At 37.7% G+C, this 18,446-nt stretch overlaps 1 protein-coding gene across 1 annotated transcript in view; it reads right to left on the bottom strand.

Moving 5' to 3' along the window:
* Positions 1-18,446, bottom strand: part of atad2b (ATPase family AAA domain containing 2B) — a gene marked incomplete at its 5' end in the record, with an annotated part of 98,241 nt that overhangs the window by 54,667 nt on the left and 25,128 nt on the right. The window contains 5 exon segments of the mRNA XM_014020079.1: positions 6,481-6,609; positions 10,844-10,966; positions 15,099-15,258; positions 15,365-15,558; positions 17,432-17,567. Of these exon segments, the coding sequence (XP_013875533.1) occupies positions 6,481-6,609; positions 10,844-10,966; positions 15,099-15,258; positions 15,365-15,558; positions 17,432-17,567 (742 nt within the window).

Genomic DNA, 18,446 nt, shown 5'->3' with positions numbered 1-18,446 from the left:
GGCATCGGTTACAGAAGAATGGGCCTCATGCAAGAACATGTTCGTATTCTTCTCCTAAATTTCTCTTACTTTTGTTCGTACAAAGGGTTCGTACGAACATGTCACGTCAGATTCAACAAACTCTTCTATCTTCAGGAAAAGTGCGTAAATGAGCTGCGTAAATTACACCTGTTCGTATCCAGCTTCTCGTGCACGCGAGAGGAGATTAGCATAATTACCACCCCAAAAACACCATATAAGGCTGTGTTTCCTGCCTCAGATACAAGTGTTCATTCATGAAAAATGACAGCGAAAACTAAAAAAATAAAAACTTTACGAGTTCAAAGATTGAAGTCCTTCTGTCAGAGATCCGGAAAAGAAAATCTGTCATTTTTAGCAGGTCAGCTGTGGGATAAAAAGAGCTACTAAATGTATAAACAACTGTGTTAAATCATTTTCATTTACTCAGAAGCCGCAGCGCTGCGCACCGTAACCCCACCCCAAATAACTTTAGTCCAAGTACTGAACCTTGAGACACTCCACATGTGACATTACTTAATTCAGATTTTACATAATTTATTTGAACAAACTGTTTTCTCTTTTTTAAATAGCTAGCTAGCCACTGTAATGCTGGTCCTCTAATACTGTGTTCAATTTTCCAATAAGAATACTGTGATCAGTGGTGTCAAAAGCTTTCTTCAAGTCAACATAAACACTGAACACAGTATTGTTTTTGATCAACAGCAGTTATTTGCTCTACTAAGTCCATGAGTGCCATTGATGTGGAATTGTTAGCTCTAAACCCATACTGACTGCTACTTAATATATTATGTTTATCGATAAATTGATTTAATCTAGTCACAAATAACTTCTGAAGAATTTTTGAAAACTGTGGAAACAAAGATATTGGTCTGTAATTATTGAACATACATTTCTCACCACCCTTAAAAAGAGGGATTATCTTGGCTAATTTTCATGTTGTCTGGATATATTCCCGTTAAAATGATAAATTACAGATATACAGTGTGTAAATGGCTCAATAACATAATTCATTCTTTCTTTCAAAAACATATTCTATTGTGACCACCACACCCTACTACAAACTGTACCCATTTTTGTTTCTAAGGCAAAAATCAAAGCCTTGCTTTTACAGCGGGTAAAATAAGTATTGAACAGGTCAACATTTTTCTCAGTAAATATATTACTAGAGGTGCAAATGACATGAAATTTTCACCAGATGTCGGTAACAACCCAAGTGATCCATACATACAAAGAAATCAAACCATAAATGTCCAGAAATKAAGTTATTTGTAATAATGTGGAATGGCAMAGGGAAAAAGTATTGAACACACTTACTGAAATTTATCTAATACTTTGTACAAAAGCCTTTGTTGTCAATGACAGCTTCAAGATGCCTCCTGTATGGAGAAACTAATCGCATGCATTGCTCATGTGTGATTTTGGCCCATTCATCCACACAAACAGTCTTCAAATCTTGAAGGTTTCGTGGGTCTCTTCAATGAACTCTGATCTTTAGTTCTTTCCATAGATTTTCTGTTGGATTCAGGTCAGGTGATTGGCTGGGCCATTCCAGCAGCTTTAGTTTCTTTCTCTGAAACCAACTGAGAGTTTCCTTGGCTTTGTGTTTGGGCTCATTGTCTTGCTGAAATGTCCAGCCACGTTTCATCTTCATCATCCTGGTAGATGGAAGCAGATTTTTATCAAGAATGTCTCTGTACATTTTTCCATTCATCCTTCCTTCAATTATTTGAAGTTTGCTAGTACCATATGCTGAAAAACAGCCCCACACCATGATGTTCCCACCTCCAAACTTCACTGTTGGTATGGTGTTTTTGGGCTGATGTGCAGAGCCATTTGACCTCCAAACAGGATGTGTATTATGGCATCCAAACAGTTCAATTTTGGTCTCATCTGACCAGACCATATTCTCCCAGTATTTCACAGTCTTGTCTAAATGTTGTGCAGCAAACTTTAAACAAGCTTCAACATGCCGTTTCTTCAGCAGTGGAGTCTTGCACGGTGAGCGTGCATCCAGGCCATGGTGGTTCAGTGCATTACTTATTGTTTTCTTTGAAACAATCGTACCTGCTAATTCCAGGTCTTTCTGAAGCTCTCCACAAGTGGTCCTTGGCTCTTGGACAACTCTTCTGATAATTCTTTTCACTCCTCTGTCAGAAATCTTGCGAGGAGCACCTGGTCGTGGTCGGTTTATTGTGAAATGATGTTCTTTCAACTTCTGAATTATGGCCCCAACAGTGCTCACTGGAACCTTCAGAAGTTTAGACATTCTTCTGTAACCGATGCCATCATTATGCTTTGCAACAATAAGGTTGTGAAGGTCTTGAGAGAGCTCTTTACTTTTACCCATCATCAGATGGTTCTTGTGTGATACCTGGTTATCATTTGGGACTGAACCAGCTGATATTAATTTGCACTGACAAGGGGCAGGCTTGCTTTTTAATTACTGAGAGAGTTCAGCTGGTGTCTTGGCTTTCCATGCCTTTTTACACCTCCCTTTCTTCATGTGTTCAATACCTTTTCCCTGTGCCATTCCACTTTATTACAAATAACTTCATTTCTGGACATTTATGGTTTGATTTCTTTGTATGTATGGATCACTTGGGTTGTTACAAACATCTGGTGAACATTTCATGTCATTAGCACCTCTAGTAATATATTTACTGAGAAAAATGGTGATGTGTTCAATACTTATTTTACTCACTGTATATAACAATTTCTTTGGCCTGAGGTGAAGTTTATTATCACTTTAAAGTTCCCATCAAGATTTAGTAAAGGTCTAACACTGGAACAGGAGAGAGTAGATGTCTGTTTACCCTGATATGAGATGCAAGGCAACGGGAGAAGCAAAACACAGCAGTATTCCATCTACATGAATGCAGCCCAGTGGCTGTTGCCTTGGGCATGCTACTGAATGATATGGTGAACACGTTATGCAGTCTCTGGACTATCATTTCTTCCACAAACAGTTCAATTGTCAAATTCTGACTTTTTCCTGTGTCAGTTGAAGAACATTAGCAAACCATGCCAGAAATTCAGCTTTAAAATCAAGGCTCAGTTTTGGCAAAAGGAAAAATGTCATGCTACTCAAAACTAAGTCTGCAATGTTTCATTAACTTGACCTTTACTGAAAGTTTTAGTTTTTTTGATTGGACTCCTCGACTTTTTTCTGTACCGCTTTACTACAAAAAAATCTGACAAAAATCAGACAACGCAATCATGTATATACATTTATATATCAGTATGAGCATCAACTCAGTCACATTAACACACATGCAGAGTGGCAGTGGGTAGGTTTGGCTTCAAATCAGCAGATCAGAGAAATCCAACAGATTGCATTATTAAATAAATTACAGCACTTTCCAAGGATTCCTCCTTTATGGTATTAGCATCAATGAAATGTTGAAACGACTAGTCGTCTTATTGCTCAGACCAGATGAATGTAAGAAACTTGATTAAAGGATTTTTAACTGCAGCTGAAAATCTACTCTATGCCTATATTCAAGTTCAGCTGCTCTCATCATTTTGTTTAGTATGTTGCAGCAAATAAACAAACAGCATATGAAAACTTTGCTATTAGAAAGACTTGCAGTGTTTTTAGCTGTGGCTCATCTGACAAAAAAAATGATGCAATTTGCCTTCAAGTGTCCTGAGATTTACAGAGCAGACGATTACACAACAGAAGTGCAATAAAACCCTCTGAGCAACTGCACTTCTTAATAACCATAGACATGTGAAAAATTGACTTTTTCATTGGCTCCCACCCACTACTTATATATTTTGTTAGACGAAAAAACTGAATGGTATTAGGCCATGCTTAAAACATGTCAAATAAATTGTGACTGAAGCAGATAGATGAATTTCCCAATAATGTTACACATTTCTGTGTGAAAACTCTTTAAGTGTGGCATTAAATAAAAACAAATAATATTCGGCCTAAAGCTTCCGACAGTTGCAGACAATTAAAACTATCTGAGCAAGCTAAACATCATCTGTGACTGAGAAAACTGAGGGGGCTTAATTATGAATGAGAGGAAGGCACTCCACATGAACCTCATTCTTGTGGTGATGCACTTCGAGTGAACCCACGACTGTGGCCCACGGTAATGGGTTCTGAGTTTTCTGTTGCTCCTGGGAGGGAGTGGCAGAAGAGGGGGTGAAGAAAGATGGGTGAGGAGAGGGCAGAGAAAACATGACAGAGCGATCCACACAGGCTAATGGACACCCCCTCCCCTTCCTGTTTTCTTGTGCATTAACAGGAGCATGCTCTGCCATCTTCCTAACCCTGGCAGGAGCTGCAGCAGCCCCCAGCTGTCTGCATCTAAACAACTGAGCTTTTTCCTGCTTCCACTGCTTTTAACACCTGATTCAGAAATATCCCCCAGCCCTGAAAAAGCCTTCCCTGTAACCTCTTCCATGGTTCAACATACAATGTGTGACCCATGCCACCACCCAGTTCTATTTGAATGTCACAGGCTATTCCCAGCTTTGGGCAAATGGAAAAGAGGTGCAAAAAAGAAGAGGAAACTGGCCCAGATAAAAAAAAAAGCCCTGCAGAGTTGCAGACACCAAAATGGCTCGAGATAGGCTTCCACCTGCAGGTAGTGATCTAGGATAACTTTAACTTCCAAATGTCCTGACCTTCCACTGAGGAAGTATTATTCACCTACCCCAGGATGACCCAGGTGGAGTGCAAAGCAATGGTTTACTTCTTTAATATTGTCACAAAAATTTAAATCTCTTCAAAACAGATGCACCATACTTTTGTTTTGAACTTGAGTTATACCCATATACAGAAATGRCTCTGATCAACTAGTCTTAATAGGTGCCTTGCTGTGGTGCTCCAGGTGAGAACTAGCTGGCAATGTCGCAAATAAATCACCTGAGTTGCCCTAATTAATTACAGCCCTGACTGATAACTCTCTCAATTGCTTCTAAATTGGTGGTCCACGTCTGTGACATTTGGCTTTCCTAATAAAGAGTGCAGCTCTAAGTAGCATGAAAGCCCATGTTGCTGTGTGTTTATATCTGGAAGCTCCAGTTAAATAATGACCTTTATTGGTAAAAATGTGTCATTATATAACGTTTTAACATCTACTGGTCTTAAATATTTTTAGAAACATGAAAATTGTATCTTATATGGGAAGTTTTTTTTATTTTACCATCAACTGAAAACAATTTTAGTTAAAAATAATTCTATCTACATTTTTTCCATACTTTGACCATTTTCAATGTTTTTATAATGTTGAATAAGAAAAATAGGAAAATCGCAGAGGGCTCAAATATGTCATGAATGACTTTTTATTATTGTTTATTATTATAGTGTATGATGTCCAAGACAAATTTCCCCTTGGGGACAATAAAGTATACCTCTAGATCATCTAAATGCAAAGAGTGAGTGTAACAGATGCTAAAGATAGGTGGGAGCTAGACGATCTGCTGTGGTGACCCCTAAACATAAGATATAAAATTTATGATGGATTTTTACATGACTTTTGAACTTAAACTGTAACAGCTGCCATTTTAGTAGCCAACAGAAACCCTAGTTTTATTGAGTCAGCAGCAACTGTAGAAGAAAAAAAACCCACACAAAGCTTTCCATCACCCACCATAAAGAGCACTCTCATGGGAGAAATGCTCCATCTAGTGCTCAACTGTTGCATTACACAAAAAATTTAAAGAAAATCTACAGATACACTTCAGCAAATTTACTTGTGTCTAATAAATATGAAGCAGTTTTAAAAAGAAAAAAGTTTTTATTTTGATTCATGCAGAAAAGGGAGAGAATTTAACTCATCTTAAAGCTAAATTAAAATCTGTCTAAATGAACACCTAGTATGTTGTGGCGAGATTTTCTTCACAAGCCCCTTTTGTTCTCCTTTGTCCAAGTGAGAGCTGCAGGGCTTTACATGCAAAACCTGCTTACCTCTGATTTGTTCAGGTAGCTGCTTCATTAGTCTGCCCCCTGCCCATCACTGGCCCTCCCTTCACCCTTAGGCACCTGCTGTTTGCCACAGGTGGGCATGTAATTGTTCTGTGGCACAGTCGTGTTCTGAGTGGTTAGGGGAGAGCAGCCTTACTAATGAGGCCGCTCTCCATGTTGCTTCTCCACAGATAGTGAAGGTGTGTGTGCAGGCGGGTGTGTGGAGTTCTATACATCAAGTTTGCTGCAGCACACTCACAAAAGCTGCTTGCTGGGGCATAGCAGATTGGGGGAAAAATGGCAAGACATGTGAGTTAGCTGAGCAGACCCCTATAAGTAAAGCTAAAAACACAAATCAACCACAAACATATGACCACTGACAGTTTAAGTGATAATTATTGATCATTTTGTTATACGTTCGAAACACTCCAGCACTCAAATGTCGGGTCACAGCTGTGACCTGTTCATGGGTGAATCCAGAGATCAAGCATTCATCATGCTAAGGGGGTGTATTCATATAAGAATGCATGAATACTTACTAGCAGGGGGTGGTTTGTAGATGGCTACGTTTGGAGTTCTGGTCTTGGCCCGTTCTTCCCCCGRACACTGCTGCTTTCTGGTTGGCACAGCACCTGGAGCTGCTGTCAGCGGAGCCGGCAACTGGAAGTCTGCAGAGCCCACAGAGGATTAGTTAGACGGCAGACGACACTCTTTTTGTTGCTTCGCATGTGGCGTTCCGCATGTGCAAATGCGAGAAATGCTGCAGGAAAACAAAGCTGAMTGGATCGTGTGTAGGTGCTCAGCGTGTGTCGACAAGAACGTGAACTGACAAAGATGACCAAAGGCGCGTGAAACGGTCTGCAAGATATGAATGCGTGTCACAGACACTAAAACTTGATATAAATGGCAGTGGTTATAATAGCGTGAGCCTGAAAGCGACACAAATAAAGAAAATTTAGAGCTACTGTAGCCCCAGACGAAACATCTTTGCTTTGACATACTGAGTAAGTTGAGGCTTTTCCCCAAATTTCTAAAGGCTCTTTTTAAATCAGGCCATGAGAGGAGAAAAAAGCCCTCAAACACCACTTCAACAGGGCGTCGTGTAGTTCTGAGCTAATTCATAGTTTAATGTCAGGAACCGGACTGGAAGATGAAATATTCATCTAGTTGTATTCCTCCTTTGGCAGCTCACGTCTCGTACTGCAGCATTCATTTAGCATCTCAGGCTCTTAGCTGCTGAAAGAGAAMATCTAACATTTCTTCCTGACTTCTAAAAATTGTTTGTTTACTACCTGACGTGGCCTTTTTAGCTTGAGAGTAATGTCAACAACCTCTACACAGTTTTTTAAAACATAATTTTACCATCCCTGTGAAGTTACGAAGTTATGAAACGGTGAAGTGTTTTGAAAATGTATCCCAAACTAACAGATGATGCACATATTGTGCTTACTGATAACCTCAGTCTGGTCATTTGAAAAGTAGGTGTAGTTTGTATTTTCCAGGCACATAGTTGAATTCTATACCACAATTAATATGTTACCTTCAGTTGTTATGTAAATGCTGATCTGTAGGGCAGGAGCTCTGCTGCAGACTGAGCTCCAGGGAGGGCCTTTGTGTAATTAGGACTTAATGTAAACTTCAACACTTTATGTTGCCATACTGCTGAAGATGAATCTGAACTGATCTTCCTTTAATTATCTAAACATCTTTATTTGAGCATGTTACAAGTATGTTTCTGTCTGTATTAAATAAACACAAAGCACTCAGAGCTGCTTCTTCTGACCACAGCTCTGGGCATTGTCAAAATAAAAGCCTACATGTTAATTTTATTTGCCTTGTTTATCTTAGGACCACAATGTGACTATTGTGCACACGTACATCTCGATGACTGCTCAAACTGATTGTGCAGCCCTAGTGTATATATTTATAGTGTAGGTGGTGCTTTGTATCAGCAGCTTCAAATGCCTACTACAGGAGATTCAAGGATTTCATGAATGAGTCAAACCAACACTCTGGATATGTTTTTGATGAGGGAATGGCATAACGTGATGTAAAGCTCAAAAAAGCCAGTTTTGCATAATAACCCTCCTTGAAGACAAAAAATTATATAAAAATGCTCAAACCTTACATGGTTTGGAGGGAGAACTGTAACAAGCACCGTGTTCAATGTAAGGGAACAAGTTAATTAGCCAATTTACATGTTGGCAAGTAAAGCAAGGAGAGTAATTGCATGAGATTATGTCTTTGTGCCCAATATATATTTAATAATATCTGACAAGTAACATAAAAGTTAATACTATGTATAAGTGTATCATTTATTGTACGAGTGCACCTACGGTTCTTAAATTAGATTTCTCCTTTTGCCACTCAGAACTTTGGGCTGTTTGTTGAGTGAATAAATACAGAGTCAAACAAAGAGCCAGCACAGACGGTACGGCCTGAAAAGACTGGAGCCTCGGGCGTCTCTTCTGTCTCTGCCACATACTCTGCACTAAAAACTGACTAGCTCCATCAAGTACTGCTGAGCTACCCTACAGATTKTATCTTCTTTTCAGCAGGCTGGTATTCTCTGAAAAAAATCTATCAAAGAAGTTCAAGAAAAAAAAAAGACACTGAAGGAGGGAAGTTGGAACAGGAACATGCCTGGGTTCATCATTTCGAGTTCTTCTCCAAATACCAACATATTTAGATAAAGACAGCGTTCGAATTGTCTACAGTGAACTGAATTTTTAAAAACTTTACATTGACTACATAGAGCCTTGAAACTCATCACGTCACAATAAAAACAGTGAACTCTACGTAAATGGAATGCATAGCAGCATGAGCGTTCRCAGCAGTCAGTGCTAGTGTTCGCAGCTCATTATCGTGATTTTCAGACTTGCTGAAAATGTTTTTAATCATCTAAACCTCTCTATTGTGTTGGCTCATCTCCTCTGTCTGGGCTGCAGTGCAGAGTTTGACAAACTATTATCAAATATGAACTAATACTACTATGTTTAAAATGTTAAATAACACTATTAAATATAAACATTACACATGTTCAACTTATAATTCAATGTAAAGTCACATTTCAATTGCTATGCTGTGCTGCTTTTTAGCTTCTCCCTTCACACATACCACAAATCTAAAAACTGTTATGTACAGAAATATCCTGTGGTTAATAATTCACACTTTTAAAGATACTGAAAATTGTGATGCAACATTTTCAGTTGATGCTTGTGTAAATAAATACAAGACAGCAAATGAAGTAAAAGATGTTAATTACAGTTTCCCATCYGACAACCTGAAAAATTATGCATTCCTTCGTTTCAGATTCAGACACATGATGTAGCATTGCAACAATGCAGTTATCCTTGATGGAATTTGTGTCACAAGTGTCAGGAGTGCACACAAATGTAGAGGAAGAGGATATGCATGAACATCTGGCTGGTGTTTATGCAACAACTTAGCGTGAATACTCCATGCATTATGAAGTACTACTGCATTTGTCAGTAACTGGTACTTCTAACACAAACCTYACCACAATCAAGCTCCATTTTATACTAAAGACCTTTTTGATCGTTTCTCAGCAAAAGACTCTGGATTTCAAACTGAAAGGTTTACTTGTGGTTCTTAAAGTTTCGAAAAGTAGAATGGTAGGCGGAGCTTTAAAATAGACATATCCTGCTTTTAAATAATTTCTTATCATATTTAAACCATTTAGTTGGGGTCTTTGCAACACTTTGGTCTGAATTCCTCCTCATTCTAACTTTACCAGGTCTTCTTTCACCACTTTTCTGATGTTCATCTCAAATCAGCTGGATTTGATACTGTGCATTTAAGGTGCTTCAAGTCCTGCCCCCCTTCGGCTTCTAGACCGGTCCGCTCCAGTTTGAGAGAGGATGGTTAGCATTGTCTAGCGTGCAGAAATGTTTTATTTAATATTTAATTAAAAGACGTCAACAACAGAAYACTTGTCCTTCCAGCCTTACATGTTGGAGCCACAGTCTGACCCAGAACCAGAGGAAAGTTAAGATGAGGAAATTTTAGTCTGTAATCCAGACCTTATATGGTAATTTCATCACAGATAATTTGACTTAACAGTTCAGAAAAYGTTRWAGAGWAACGTTATAGAGAAAACTKAACAGGCTGAAAAATGAATGACAAAAACCGAATATAAATCTCTCTTTGCTGCACAATGTAAGACTAAATTCAACTATTTTTTACTAYTAGAGACACCAAGAACACAACAAAATACATTTAAAAGCTAAAAAMGTGGATTTTGCAAGCTCAGAAGCAAATATAGCTAAGTTTCTTTAAGTTTTCAGTCACCGCTTCTGAAACCAAGACTGAGTTTTTGTTGGGGAGGGTTACAAACAACCCATTTTTAAATTAGGATTAAGACATTCCTTTTTGATAAATGCAATGTTTAGAGTTGGTTTGGGTGTCCTGAACTATCCCTTGATTATGCCATCTTTGGCTTAGACTGCAGGAAGACAAACTGACTTCATTCCCTCACTGCTTTGTCTTTATGCTCTTTAATCTCCGTGTTTGCTGKTGCTTTCACAAAAACACCTCAAGAAAGGACTTAGGAACCTTCTGGCCACCGCTGTGACTTCTAAATGGACCGAGGCAACAAGAGAGGCCTCGGTACTACTACAGAGTGGCAACAATTTAGTGAGTGATTGAATAAGTGAACACAGCCAAAGTCCATTCCTTAATGTCCTGCTGAGCCTGCAGTATTATTAAAACCATCGTACAAATCAAAGCAAAGAAAGCAGAAATAAAAAATGAACTACTCATTTTATTCTCCATTCCACAACTCTAATAAACTAAAGTGTTATTGTAGTGTTTTAGGCAGAACTAAACTCCATACTGTTCATAACAGTCTGTTGTTCTTTTTGAAATAAAAAAAGTTCTTACCCCTCTTTTTGCGTGCCTCTTTGATCTCTTCGCACATGCGGTCGAACTCGGGATCGAGCTCAGAAGCAAATATAGCATGGGCCGTGTCCTTTAAGCTGCACGCTCTGTGCCTGATCACCTTGTCTGAAAAAGGAGGTAATGAAAGATGACGTTAATTAAGGTGCCTCTRTGGACGTGTGTGTTTTTAATGTAATACAGACATTTTGTCCAAAGAGGTCTAGATACACATTTTATTTTCGTACACCTTTAAGGCAATTTTCTTTACACTTAATCATGCAAGTAAATAATCATTTGAAAGCCCACTCTATTCTACTTTATGTGTGAGATTGACGATTGAAGCAGTTTCCCCGCAATTTAATCAGAAAATATATAGCAGGCAGAATACATACATTAATGGAAAAAGTTATCGGCGCTTCAAACACTAAAAACTGAAATTGAATGAAGATATTTTCACACAGGCCTACACAAACATTAACACATCTCTTTAAAAATGAGCACTCATTATCTCAAGGACTCCCTACATCTTTGTAACTCCCATTTCCTCTTTAGCCATACATGTTCAACAGCATCATTAAATTCTCTTTGTTTCCTCTGCCTCTGCATCCATGGAGAGGAAAATAAAGACGAAGCTGCAGACACAGTAAGGCATAGCCACTGTAAACAGACAGTTYCTCATTACTGCAGGCGATAGGAGAGCAGTTCAGGCTTAACGGGACTGAGGGGTCACAATCTGCCAACTTCTGTGGTCTAATTGGAAGACGRCTGCTTAATTGCAATGTGGCTGAGTGCGTGCCTTTTCTACGAGGACTACCTGAGTGTGCGTCGACGCAAGTGCATTTTAAGGACGAAAATGCCCGTCAGTGGAAGAGGTGTCAAAGGCCAGGTAAGATGCTGAGAACTCATCAACACCTTTTTGAACGCCACCTGACCTCACCATCTTCAGCAGACAAGAAGGTGCTGACAAACAGCCCTGCTGCCAGTGTGTTACTTCACACTAACAGGGTTTTTATCACCGCTTCCCTCAAGCTGCCAAGCATCAGCTCTGACACGAAGACACATTGTGGAGAATAAAAGACATCAGCCCTTTTCGAAGTTTTCGTTTGGCAAGGTGTGGAAGTAAAATACAAGGACAGGAACATAATTGCACATAAGATTTTAAAGTCAAGTTAACAAGAAGAACAAGGAGAAAACAAAGGTACACTCAGGGGTTGGTTTTCCAGCATGTTGAGAGCGAATATGGAATTTGCTCACTAGAATGGACCATACTTCCCAGGCAAAAAAGAAAGAAAGGTTTCTTTGGTTTTGATTATTAAAAGCRCCCATTTGGATTTTTCTCTCTAGTGTATCTGTAGCTTGTTCCTTCTGTCAAACAACCAAAGCTCTTGCTTGTAAAAGGTAGAACAAGCTGGTTCACAGAGCGGAAAGAAGGAAGGAGTYGAGATGTGGATTTTTAGAAATATTCCAAATGTAATTTTTTTAATAGAAATTTAGGGGAATTAATTGGATTTGAGGGAAACTCAAACAAAAACATAAAATTTTGTTTTGTCAAAAACAATCAATGAGTTTGACCCAATGTTTAGAAAAGTAAGAAATTGAATGGTCTTTTATGGAACAATGGTGTTTGAACATATTTAGTTTTTGCTTTTTGTTTTAATCCTTTTTTAATTGTTATTTATTTTTTCATTATTAAACCTTTATTTCACCAGGAAAATCCTATAAAGAAGAATCTCTTTTGCAAGGGAATCCTGGCCAAGACTGGCAGCAGTACAGAGGTTACAAAACATTCACAGCAAAAATAGAAACAGCACCATCATAGATAGATTAAATAAACAATTCTTCAGTTAAGACATTTACAAACAGATGATTCTTTACCAAAATCAGAACAGCCTTAAAAAAAATTAGTGACAACAGCACCTTTAGGTTCAAGTATCTCTGCAACTGATTCCAAGAAGATGGAGCAGAAAACTGAAAAATTTCTTTCTAAGTTCAGTTTGGACTTTAGGCACCAAAAGCAAAAATAAATTCTCACAACGAAGAGAATATCCTCCAGTGGACTTTCCATTTATATAGGCCATAAATATGATGGAAGAAGTCCTAGTATGGCCTTATAAATAAAAATATACCAACGACGGAGTCTATGAGTGTCCAAGGCTGTCCATTCAACCCGATTGTATAGTGTGCAATTATGTGTAAAATCATTACCTTACATTCAAATCTCCCATTTGATTTATCTGCATTTAACACAAGCTTAATAATGCATGTACACAACGCGAAGCATTTTGTTTAAAGTTATGTTTATCATTGTATTCACAAAAAATAAAAAAAATGTAAATATTGGATGAAGTCATGTACAGAAAATGTCCAGTTTCATTTACAACTTTGACCATTTACATGTAGTTCATAATCATTTTGATTTGTGATTTTTTTTTTGTAGTTTATTATTTTGGAAAACTTAATTTAACAACAAAATATTTCACAAATTTGAGCTAATCTTTTAACATGTTACTATTCACATCTGATGCTACATATCCAGGTGATGTAGTTTAGCATCTTTTGGGGCGTGGTACGTCTCATTGCATGGTACAGCAATAACAGCTGGTTTGCTTTTGTCACAACTAAGCTGAAATATATTTTACCCAGTCATGATAAAAACCTGTTAAATCCAGCCTTCAGTTTTTTTAATTTCCAGGTTCACTCCTGTTATTCCCATAAATTCTTATCCATTCCCATAGAAAGTTTCAAATTTGGAAAATGATAGAATTTTGCAACAACAATGCAACAATTAAATTGGTTATAGAAAGCAACCTTTAGTTTTATTAAGTTTGAGATGATGCTCAGGGTTAAATTCTAGTTTCCAGTTCTACAAACACCTGTTTCCTTTTCTTTTATGTCAAATGTTTAGCATTCAAATAATCAAATCAATGTTTTCACATAACTGATGTAACTAAAGCTGTTTGTGCGTATTTCAGTTTTAACACTCATTATAAAAACTTGTTTTATGCTTCAGGGGGGAAAAACTGCTGGGATGTGGACGAAGATAAAGAAGAAGAAAAAAAAAACGGTTCAGATCACAAGATATGCAATTAAATTGTCACGCAGTTGTCCACGGCTGCAAAGCTTAAATTACAGTCAGGAAATGCTATCAGCAGGGGTTTTACCTCTCTGCGCTCCATTTGAATTTTCAAACAGAAATTTTTTTTCATAATTATACTGTCTGGAAGCCCTTAGTCATGGGCAGGCATGGAATGATGAATCAAAACAAAAATACAGTCGTTTCACACTGTTGTGATCACAGCTCTACAATGACTCAAAGAAAACAAGCAGAATGATTTAAACTTTAGTGAAAAATGAAAAAATAAGTTCAAGTAAAAAGTGGTGCTGCTTAATAATTCTGTCTAGTTCAGATATAACGTAATAAAACCTAACTTTAAACATAAAAGCTACAAAGTTGTTTATTTGAATAGTTCAGTCCTGACAGATCTGCAACTATTTAAATCTTAAACAAGTTTTCTTTCTGCTGATTTTCAATCATTCACAAATGTATCATTTTTTTTAAGAATTTGTGTTTCAACTTTTAACCCAAAGTCAATTAGATCATTTTATACAGAACTAAGAATGYTTCTTTGTGCTAAAGATAATGACGGGAGAAATGTGCAGAGGTTAAAAACTGCAAATGAAGCTGAATTGTCATGATTGTGAGAGTTTTCATTTAGTCAAGGCCACAGTGTCCCAGAGAACCCTGCTTATTGTCAGATTGTGTACAGATTATACAACGTGCTCATCTATTAAAATAAAWTCTGTTTAAGAGTGTAATCTCATGTCCTACTTTTACCATAGACGTTAGGAAAATTTACACTGTTACTCTCAGATTGACTGCAAAATGTCCACATCCTGCAAAACCAAAATATGATTGCGCAGATAAATCTTCCAGCTGTCAAACCTTAAATCTTTTGCTTATTTATGAAATTTATTTCACATCGCACTGCATTATATTACAAAATTTTAAGGAAACTTTACTTCCCAGGTGTTGAACAGTTTACAGAAAAAAGGACCCAATTTTTATGATTAATTTTAAAAACAGAATGTAGAAAATAGAGAACAATTAATACTTTAATAAAACAAATGGATGCTGGAAAGAGATTTGAAGTYAAAAGTTATGTGTTCTATTATTTTTGTGTGCGTGTAAACACAAGCGGAGCAGCTTGCAGTGTTTGTATGTGTATTTTAGGAGCATGTCAAGTTTTGTGGTTCTCACCTCCGGGATCCTTGTCAGGATTGTATTCTAAAGCATTACTGCAAATGAGGTCAATATCCACCAGGAAATCCTTGGCTGTCAAGTACTGGTGGGTGTCAATCTTTGATATGACAGTGGATAGGTCCATGGGCTGCCTAATCACCTCCAGGTAGTCTGACACCTGACAAAAAAAAACACACAAAGATCATTTTAATAAAAGAGCTGAAACCATTTTAGTCAAACTGTTATTAAAAAAAGGATCCCATCGAGAACCGTTTCCCCTTTACCTCCTCAATGTCAACTGGCTTGCTGAAGATGTTGAAGCGTTTGTCGGTGGCCAGGCGTTTGGTCACGTCCCTGAGAAAGAGTCTGAGCTCCCGCAAAGTGTTTTCCTCCTGCTCAGCCAGGCGGCGCTGTTCCTCTGCTGAAAGGACCCGAGAGGCCGGAGGCTCTGCAACCGGCAGCACCTCTTCACACCTCCCTGTTACAGAAAGAAAAGAAGAACACACAAAGGTTACATGCTCTGCTCTGCTAACAACTTCGTTGCATTTTCTGGCTAATTTTTTAAAGCTAGACAAAAGTAGAGTTATGTGGCAGCAGTAAGTATCCTACCTGCAGTAGACAGGAATCAGAACAATCTCAGTTTGTTGAATCGGAGAAATCCTGGTAGAGTTAAGCTAACAAGTTCTTTTTAAAAGTGAATATGTTCCTGCATATTATGCATTTTTTTTACATTTCAAGCAGGTCAAAAAAAAAGCTATGTTACGTATCGGACACCTCGTCACTTTTGAATAAGAATTATTTTTACACCACTATTTTCTCAACTAAACATTTGTCCACCAGGAGGTTTTCTGTCCATTTGATGGTTCTTTCATGGTGGTTCATGATAGTTCTTGCTCATACAGAAATCTTTTTCCTTGAAATGGAACATTGTTGTCGCTTCGTTAATCAGTTTTAGAGTTTTTTTTTTTTACAGAATTAGACAAGAGGAACTACAAATTACAGCTGCGTGAAATTAGCAGCCTTGGTGAATGCAGTTAAATGTAGCAACTCTGATATTAGCACGTTGAGAAAAACCTAAGAACCTTCGCAAGAGAATCAAGGTGTGCAAACACTTTAATTACTGTTCGCTCAAGCTACTATCCAAAGGATTTGGCTTGTTTTAGACAAAAAAAAGTTATTCTTAAAACTAACCCCGCTAGCTTAACTCTATTATGAAAACTTCTCCTTGATTTTCCAAAATGAGATTACTTGAGCTGAAGTCACTATAATAAGCTATGCACTATGTTACTGTAAATCCACTTAATTGGTTACAAGTTGAAACTAAACCCCACACTTCAAATAGTTTTGTTCCTCGAAGTACTGCTTTTTCAAACTATTGGCAAGGCTTTAAAAACTGATCCCAGAAACAAAAAAGCTCTTTTAAGAGAATTTTACATTTTGTGTGTGTGTGTGTATATATATATATATATATGTTAGTGCTCTCCAGAAACACAGGTTTTGAAATTCACTAAGGAATAGCCCCTGGCCAATGGCAGGGKGATAAAGAATGGCAAGCAGATATCCCTTATTCCTCTGCTTGCCCAAAGCATCTGTAGACATCGTTAAAAAGAGTCTACAGCACCTAAGGGTGCCTCGCTCACTAGCAGCAATCCTGATTCTAATTATGGCTAATCGCAGCTGGGCCCTCTCATAGCAATTCTCCTCCATGTCTTTTTTCTGCTGGCTTCTCCACTGGAGGTCAGACAGCTGCCTTAGTGAGCTTGGAGCCCCTGTAGAGCACAGAGCAACCCCCTGTCTTACATCAGTGAKAAATCAGCAGATGAACACTGGGCACCGCTTCCAGTTGAAAGCCTAGGTGGACAGTTTGTTTGTACTAAACTGGAACTGAGAGCAGTGGGAGCAATGAAGCAATAACAGAAGGTCAAGGAAAGACCAAAAAAAGATGGGGGTGGGGGGGGTATCTGTAGTGTAGTAAAGCTTAATTTTGATGTGAAACATTAAGAAGCACCAGATTCCAACGTTTCACATAAAACCATCAGTGGTAAAAACCAAAACCACCATGCCAAGGCTTTTTTTTTTGCTCAATATAGAAAGGTGACAAAACCAATTCAGAGCATCAAATATTTCACACAAAAAGACCCAAACCCAGAGGGATTTCTACACATATACCTAACACCTGCTCTTTTACCTCAATACTCAATCCAAATAAGAAAGTGGGAAAGATTGAATCAGAACCGGGAGCTGGAATTGAAAAACATACACAGCCAATATTACCCTCTAGGTTTGACAGCAAAATCTAATCATAAGCGATTCACTCAGCATATGTATGAGTTAAGAAACAGATCAAGTACTTGTGTTYCTGGGGCGAGGTGGTGCTCTGGCTGCTTGAACCAACAGCAGGTCAGAAAAGAAGTTCCTCCTCTCCACTTCTCCTGGAGGGCATARCGTTAATACCTCCCCATAGGTCCTCTGGAATAAACTTCTCACCTGTATTTAAAAAGAAAGGAAAATTGGAAAACTTTATTAGTAAAAGTGTTTCGGTGCTTGTTATATATAGTTATAATAAAAAGGCAAGGTCTTAAAAATGATTTGTTACATTTGCAATGCAAGGTTCTTTGTTGGCAGAYAATTATTATTAAGCTAAAGCAAAACTGAGCACAGCAGAAACCAAGCACCAGGCTGAGCAAGTGAATTTGTACATGTCCAGATAACTAATAACCAAGGTAAAAATGGAAATGGGTCTTTTAATTAGTCTGACTCCAACAGGTATTACTACAGAGCAAACTATCCATTCTATGCATCWTTTAGTTGTAATAAACAAGAAACCACTTTGAAGCTTTTGGTTTACGTCTATTAAAATATCAAAGACAAGGAAAAGCCTTTGCACAAAAATAGAGAAAATAATAAATTCAGCATAAAAGAAGAGGGGGGGAAGAAAACTGATAAACTATTTCATTGCATGTAACGTCTTAACATAAAACAGTAGATCACAGACAACATTGTTGAATCATCGCTAAATACTTGAAATTATGTGCAAGACATCTGAAATGTGTGCTACACACTGCAGGAAAGCCTTTTACTGATGAAGGCTAGTTAAATTTACAAAAAAATAAAATATTCAATGATATTTTCTCTTTGGTTTGATCTACGTCGGGTTTGGAAATAAAAACCGTTAAAAAAAAATCAACCAACCAACCAACCAATAAATAAATAAAATAAAATAAAATAAATAAAGAGAAGACACATCAGGTGTACAGAGTTTTGACAACCCATAGAGATTAATGTAGTTGATGAACCACAGAGTGTAGAAGAGATCTTAAAGAGCAAAAACTAAAAAAAATAAATAAATAAATAAATAAAAAACAA

Source organism: Austrofundulus limnaeus, unplaced genomic scaffold (assembly GCF_001266775.1).
Source record: "Austrofundulus limnaeus strain Quisiro unplaced genomic scaffold, Austrofundulus_limnaeus-1.0 Scaffold239, whole genome shotgun sequence".
Lineage (NCBI taxonomy): Eukaryota > Metazoa > Chordata > Actinopteri > Cyprinodontiformes > Rivulidae > Austrofundulus > Austrofundulus limnaeus.
Note: the sequence above shows the minus strand (reverse complement) of the source record. Positions and strands in the feature narration are given on the sequence as shown.